Genomic DNA, 7,930 nt, shown 5'->3' with positions numbered 1-7,930 from the left:
TAAGCTGAGGCTGCGAGTTCTCTGAACGTAACAAGAACATAGGCTTTAAGAATCTATTTCAATAATAGTATAGCAACACTGATATTCTTCAAAGTGCCAATAGTTTGTCTTAAAATGTAGTTACTGTCACACTGAGTAAAAATAGGGGGAAAATAGCAGCTGATAAGAACATTTTGGGAAAATGTTGATTTCTTATTGGATAAAATTTCTGCTTTCCTAGCTCTATATTTGATTCAATCTCTCCTGCGCCACCAGATGGCGCTGTCAAACAACACTTCTTTCATTCCCGTAGGATTTCTAGTAATTCTAATAGGATGAAGCAGGAGACTGTTCTTACAAGGATTATCGTGTATTTCTAGTCTCTAGTTTGTGTTTGCAGCTAAAAAAAAAAAAAAAAGAAGGTGGATGGATCTGTTTAATTTTTAAATAAATGTTGAATGTTTAGTATGTTTGTCCTTTTCACGGTTTAATCCAGATGGAATAAATTGGAAGAGAGTTTGTTTATTGAAAGTATAAAACAGTGAATGAGGAAACTCCTGTCAATTGACAGGAAGATCGTGTATAAAAAGACAGAGAGATCACTCTTGTCTATTTTTTTGTTTCTCTCTGAGCAGGGCATAGATTACTGCGGCCACAAAGCACAGAAAAACAGATAATAATTTCTTAGAAATAATAATTATGTTTTGATATATATATAATTTTGTTGGGCTAAAAGCAGTTCATTTCAAATTCAGCCTGTCATTGTTGGGCCTCTTCGAAATAGCAAAGCAGCACTAATAGAGTAAATGTTTTTGTACACTTCTTCAGCTATTATTTATTTGCAAGCTGTTAAAGTGTCATCATAGACATTTGAGCACCAGCTGTATAGGGCGTTAATGAATAATCTCAACCAAAGCTCCTCCCACAGGGACATTCATCATTGCGTAAGAGTTTAAAATAGGAATTAAAGCTTCAGGAAGAGACAGCTTGTAGGGTTGTTTCGTTAAACCATATGGCCAAAGTCAACAGTGAACTTTGATGCTTAAATTGAAGCAGTGGTGGAAGAAGTATTCAGGTCCTTTATTTAAGTACGTAAAAGTTATATCACAGAGAAAATACGAAAGTGAACGTCTTGCATCCAAAACCTAAGTGTTATTGAAAAATTGTACTTGAAGGATCAAAAGTAAAAGTACACACAGTGCAGTAACTTTTGGATTAATATTACTGTTGAATTAATGTTCATTTTAGTGCTGTCAGTTGGTTTAATGTCCAGTTATGCATTATATTATATAAGATTATCCTATGTTTGTATTGTTTCTGTTCTGTAAGAACCTCGTATTTCTAAAGAATCAACAAATTCAGGCAAACAATTGCATTTTCCAGCGAATCCAAGTTGGTTTTGAAATAATTTATTTAGATCAAAAGCATGAAAGAACATTTAATCATTCAGTTTATCTAAACAAAATCTAATTTCAAAATCACCAAATTTGGAGATATGTGATTTCACTGGACAGAAAGGGAATCTATTCTGAAAAACAATATATATATATATAGCTGTCAGACAAATAGTGGAGTGAAGAGGACAATATTTACCTCTTTCATAAAGTCAAGCGTATAATACAAAATTGAATAAAATGAAAATACTCAGGTAAAGTACAAATACCTCGAATTTATAGTACAGTACTCGAGTGAATGTAGGCTACTTAATTGGTGTTTTTAGATTGTCGTCTCAGCCCCGTTGCGTTTCAGTGCTTCTGTAAATGAGGCGGGGCACATGCGGGAAGAGGAGGCCGGAGGAGGCTGGAGGAGGCTGGTGATCCTCCTCTTCCCGGCGTAGACGATCTTTGTGTGGCCGTAGTATCTCTCGCGTTGGAGAAAAGCTGCTCTCCGGCTGGCGGCTCTATGACCGAGCAGCTACCGGACGACACTTTCTGTTTCCCCCGCTGACCGCCGCGTCTCAAACACTCTCGCTTTTGGCGTATATATATATATATATATTTTTTTATTTTTTTTTTTTTTGGGGGGGCAGCCATACACTCAACATTTACCGTTGTTTATGGTTGAATTCCCGCGACTTTTTTTTTTTTTTTTCCATTTTAATTTTTTTTTTTTTTTGAATCGTAGCTGCTGGCCTCCGAGGCTAGCAGGCTGGCTAAGCAGAGCGGTGACACGAAGACGAAGAAGGGGGGAGAGACAGAGACAGAGAGGGGGGGGGGGACAGCTGGTCGGACAGCGGAGCAGCAGCGTTAGCAAAACGAGCTAATTAGCCGGACAGACTCAAGCCTGGATTAAAGTCACGGAGAGCGAAAGGTCTGCGGGGTTGTTGTTGTTGTTGTTGTTGTTTTTATTAACTCACTGCGGCAAAAATGAAGATAACTGTGGATTTCGAGGAATGTTTGAAGGACTCCCCCCGGTTCAGGTGAGTTGATGGCAACCATGCTTGCTTGTTTTGTTGCCTGCTACTTTTCTATTTTTGTCTGTAAGAAAGCTGGGGCCAGCCCCGGAGAGGTGGGGGTGGTGGTGGTGGTTGGAGCTGGTGGAGCTGGGACACCGGACAAACTCGTTGAGTGTGGAGGACACAAATATGGAGGGTGGTGGGAGGAAAAAAAAAAAAAAAAAAGCTGCTCCGGTGACCGTTTTCTAGTATAAATGAATTATGTGAAGATGGGGGAATAATATTGAAAAAGAAAATGCAGGGAATTACAGTCTGTGCCAGTAAACCTTCACTGGAGTGACACCGCATGGTGTAGTGTGGTACCGTATCTTTATATAGAGACATATTTTCTTTTGTGTGCAGTTCATCAGCCTTTACTACAGTGGTCTTAATTAGCTAGATGTATTTACTATTGTCAAAGTGTAATGGCAGAACAGGACACAAGAGTCGCAGCCAATGATGACCTTTTTTTCATTATTATTATCCATTAAGTTGTCTGTTATTTTCTTGCGTTCAAATTTCAAGAAAATAGGGGGGGGGGGGGTATGCCCATCACAATTTTTTTTGCAAAGCCCCAGATTGATATGAAAATAGTTTGCAGGGTCCAAACAACAATTCACTGAATATGGCTGAAGACAAACAAGTTTTTTGTTTTTTTTTTTTTAAAGTGTAAATTATTCACACTTATCCAATGAATTTTGTTGCATTTTTTTTTTCTCTCCGAAAAATGAGTGGATTATCGTGATCTACTGATAGTTTCAGTCTTACAGGGCCCACGGTATTTCTTAGAACCGGTCACGGTGGGCAGAACATCCTGTAAGCATCATCCATTTTCATCGGTTCATTCATTGACTAGTGAGTGTTGGTGAAGGGAGGGTCCATTCTTGAGCCTTAATGAGCTTTCCAGTACCGGTCAGGTGGCCTGTGTTCATGTGACTTATCCCCCCCACCTCAGCACGGTCATTCCTGACCTCATCGCTCTCGACTTCTTCTTCTTTTTCCTCTTTCACTTCGTCAGACCTCAGAGTTGTGTAAAGTGGGGCTTTTGCTCTCAGCTCCCTGTCGCTCTGCGTTTTCCAGTGTTTTTGAGAAAGCATCTCCGTCCTTCCTGCCTCAGCCCCCGCTCCGTCTCTCTCTCTCTCTCTCTCTCCCACCACAACGAGGAACAGATGTTAGAAAGTTGTTTGCAGAAGAATAGAGCTGTTCCTTTTTAATCTGAGCATTTCCTTCGGGGGATCATATTCAGAGGGGGCAGAACAAAGAGAAACACCCCCGGTCAGCTGTGTTACTTCAGACCGGCTGCTTCAACACACCGTAACCAGGGTGGCTGTTATAATACTACCATAAATTGGGAACATTTGGCCAAGTCGTCTCTCTCTGGTCCATCATTTACGAGTATTTCTTTTCAGCGCGGCAGACGGTTGGCACGTTAGGTGCCGTGACAGCGTGTTTCTTAGTCTGTGAAGCTTCTTCTTTCTCATCCTCCTCTGCATCGTTGCCACCATCATGCGTACTCTCATTTTTGGTGGTCTGCAGATAAATAGAGCGGCGAGTCACTGCGGACAGTTTTCAAACTAAGGTTGAAGCCGTTTCAGCCAGACAGCGGGCCGAGGCTTTGGCGAACTTGCATTGTTTGCTTGAAACCTTTTAACCAGTGACGTTCAGTCCATATATGATGCACCAGTATGGATTTACCGACAGAACTTCAAATGATTCTTTCTTTGCAGTTCTTTTGTACACACGACTTCCCTGATTATTGATAAATAACTACAAAGCGTGTCATCATTGGCCGGCTCTAAAGTGTTCATAGAATTCAGGAAACACCAATATGAACTTTCTGGCCTCCTGAGGGCGTTTTCACACCTGAAAGTCAGACCCAGGCTTCATGTGGTTTACGTGACCTGTGTTTTACATTGCAAGCTTGCGAGTGCACTTAAGAGTAATCAAATGTTTTCTGCATCATTATGATATTATTGAGCAACAGCCTGTTATTTACAGCATGTATATCAGCTTAAACGGTCGGACCAAACTTTACCGCCACAGCACTTTGAAACTCTTCATCTTTCCTAGCAAATAAAAATATATGCATCAAAATCGCTTCATCACACACTGAGGTTTCCAATAAAGCTTCCTTTTGGAGGTAATAATAGTTCATGTGTTCTCGTTGTGTACGGTCCATATATCCAACAATATTGTATGTATTGAGTTGGACTTAAGAGAAACTTGATATTTGATTCAGACTTGGCAAATTCAGGAGAAGAGCGTGATATTAGTGCTGAAAACAAAACAGTTGGGTATAAACCTGAACCTGCCCTTTTTATGGACGGATATGTGGAACCACAGCACTGGTTCATGCTATTTTATTCAATTTTTGTTGTTGTTGTTGATATTTTTGGGACATTCTATGCCTTCATTTGAAGATGGAAGTGTAGACAGTCAGGAAATATTGTAGAAAGAGAGCAGAGATGACGCAGCAAATGTCCGGCCGGCTGGGAATCTTACCGGGGGACTCGCCGCTCAGGGCTTCCACGCCCAGTGACATATGACCCGACCACTTGCCGATCAAGTCGTCATTTTTGTCCGAGTTTTGTATCTTTTGTATTTTTAAAGATAACAAACATTTTCACCTTTTGAATATTAGCAATATGAACCCCAGTCTGTGTTGTTGTTTTTTATTTTAATTTTTTTTAATTTTTTTATTATCATGTTAATTTGACCCAGAGCCATTTCCCATGATCCTCTGCAGCCATAAGTCCAGCTAAGCATAAAGCCCATCTCTGTCTATATTTTTAGTGGCCTTTGCTCTTTGGGAGTGTCAACTGTCAACGTTTCCTGACTTCACTCTCCACTGTGGGTTCATCAGTGGTTCGTAGTTATCGGGCTTTGTTGCCGTACAGTTTTCCACTCGGACCACCGCAGTTTTATTCTCATTTCTCCAACCCCCACTCGTTATGTTTGGCCAGAGAAGACGACAGAGCGGGAGAGAAAGAGAAAATGGATAAAAACATGGATTCGACACCAGCGTGGCGCAATGCTCACTTGCTCAACATCTGTTTCCATTTTGGTGTTTGCTTTCAACTTTGTGCCAGAGAATATGGAGCCCCCAAATGTAGAGATGGTTGTTTTTAAGTGGTAATTTGGCACACCCTGAATGTTTTTTTTTTTTTTTTTTTCTTTCTCTCATTCTCATTTTAGTTGGGAAACTGTCTTTAGTCATAAAGTATCCTCTCAGCCTGGAGGAGAGATCCGCTAGTGCAAAAAATTATGTATTTTTGGCAGAAAACCCTCATAGCCTAGTTTTCCATTGGAGAATAGACATTAGATTTGGCCTCCAGAGCTTTTCTGGCTCTTCTTCAAGTATGATAGTTGAAAATTCCCTTCAGAGAGCGGCATTTCCCCCCCCCGAATAGGAACAAATATTTTACATATTTAATATGTCTTTCCATTCTGCGAGTTACCCGGTGGATCCAATATCTGCAATGTAGTTTTCATATTAAATCAGCTGTTTGTAATAGTAGCTTAAGAACCATAATACCGACCGCTGTTTTGGACTAATTTCCACCCAGCATATCAAAAGCGGAAATCTTACAATATCCAGCTGTAAACAGAGCAGAGAAGAAAGCATAACAAGAAGAGATTAGAGCAGGATAGATGTGTTTTCAAACCTAGCAGACACTAATGGCCCAGAAATGAGCTAACTTGTGAAATTAGCAGCAACATTTCTCCCTGCCCTCATATGCTCCCCTTCCTCATTATAACGCGTTCGCACGCTCAGTTTTGCTGATTCTGACCTTGGCCGACTGCCATCACATGAAGTCACCGGTCGAACATCTTATGCTGCAGTTTCCCCTGAGTCACTTACAGCAGCTGTGGAGGCAGCACATCACTGATGGACATCTCGCATGCAGAACCCCGAGCCTGATGATGAGGAGAGCTCGTCCTGCGATACACCCTGATTAGTTTCTCGTGGGAGTCCAGCTGCAGGCTTGTTAGCATGGCAGGCTTGTTGCACTTTGATTCAATTCAGCTACGGTTCATTTCCTCTTAATGGTTATTAATAAAGGTAATTAACAGCTAATGAAATATGTGGACTAACGCCACTGTGTGTGTGTGTGTAGAACCACTGCTGTACAGACCAGTAAATAATATGAATACTAATATACTTTAACTTTCAAGTGGACCACTATTTTATTGGAGTGGTGGCAGCTCAAAAAAAAATAGAATTTATATTTCAACTGAAGCTGCAGAAAAATGAATCGGCTACTTTAATGATCTGGCAATCTGTAATCAAAAACACCAAACATTGTTTTATTCTAGCTTCTGAAAAATAAGGATTTTGGCTGTTTTGCTTGATGACAAATTAATAATCTTCAGGTTGTAAACACGAAATGTGAATACAAATTGGACTTTTTAGCTTTGACCTGACTTTTTCACACAATTTCTGGCCTTTACAAGCCAAATGATAAACCAATACTCTAAATAATGATTCGTTTCAGCTCTGTAGTTTAATGTGTCTCCTCCGGTTTAACATCATTGGTATTAAGTCTTCTCTCCTACAGAGTAAATGTGTCAAAACATGATCAGCCTGTCGGTCCCATTAACTCCTCCTGTATCCACGGTTAGGTTAGGTTAGGTAGTTACTTTATTAATCCCCGAGGGGAAATTTTTTACGGTAGATATTAATAATCTGTGTTTCCTTCCTGTTACTTGTGTCTGACGGGAGGAAGAGCGAGGACGTGCACTAGATGCCGAGTTGGCTTTAGTGTTCAGTCATTACAACACCAGGCAGAATTTCCCAAAGCTCGTAAGCGTTTATCTTTAGGTAATGACTTCATCTTGTTGATGCTGTTGAAGCCGGGGTTTCTAACGGAGGGTTTTCACCGCCGCGGGACCCCCCTCCTCCATGTCACCGCTGCTCCACTCTCTAACAATTACAGGATCTACGTCACAGCACTGAAGCTCACCCCATTCTTCACATTTCCATCCACAGTAATAGATTCAGACCGTTGAACCAACACTGTTATTTAAGTGCAGTAAACTATTTTCATTCCCACTGGTCTGCTTCTGTTGCAGCCTTTCGAATGTACTTTTAAAAGAACAAAGCAAATGCCACATATGGTCCTCTCCCTATATCCATATATATATATATACTATTGGCGGTAGAAGCACCAGAGGGAGGAACGGATGACAAAACACTGCTGCACACTATACAAAATGTATTTAGGAAACATCAAAGGAAAGTTGTAATGCAGAGCTGTTCAGCTGTCTGACATCTAAATTGGATTAGTGACAGTAATTTTGAAGTAAGCCAGCTTTGGGCTAACGGTGGAGTTTGCAGCTGTTTTGTTTGAAAACTATAAACATGATATCAGGCTCCGGGTTAAGTTCTAGTTTTTGGAGCAGGACAAAAACAACTTTTACGACATTAAATCTGCAACCAATGATCATTTTTATAATCCTTTAATCTGCCCAGTTGTTGTCTTGATGAGTCAATGGAATGTTTTTTTTTTTTTTTTA

The 7,930-nt window shown here is 40.5% G+C and overlaps 1 protein-coding gene across 4 annotated transcripts in view; it reads left to right on the top strand.

Moving 5' to 3' along the window:
• Positions 1-1,776: 1,776 nt before the first annotated feature.
• The window catches only part of acap2a (ArfGAP with coiled-coil, ankyrin repeat and PH domains 2a), a 50,625-nt gene continuing 44,471 nt past the window's right edge, over positions 1,777-7,930 (top strand). For 2 of the 4 annotated variants that reach the window (XM_069702234.1, XM_069702231.1), the window contains exon 1: positions 1,777-2,398. In XM_069702234.1, the coding sequence (XP_069558335.1) occupies positions 2,346-2,398 (53 nt within the window). In that variant the 5' untranslated portion in view covers positions 1,777-2,345. The remainder of the gene's footprint in view (positions 2,399-7,930) is intronic. The other 2 variants (XM_069702233.1, XM_069702232.1) reach the window with 1 other exon arrangement.

Source organism: Brachyistius frenatus, unplaced genomic scaffold (assembly GCF_029030835.1).
Source record: "Brachyistius frenatus isolate BFR_SWC_R1_liver_20210118 unplaced genomic scaffold, ASM2903083v1 Contig_41, whole genome shotgun sequence".
Classification (NCBI taxonomy): domain Eukaryota; kingdom Metazoa; phylum Chordata; class Actinopteri; family Embiotocidae; genus Brachyistius; species Brachyistius frenatus.
This window is presented reverse-complemented; position numbering and strand designations above follow the sequence as displayed.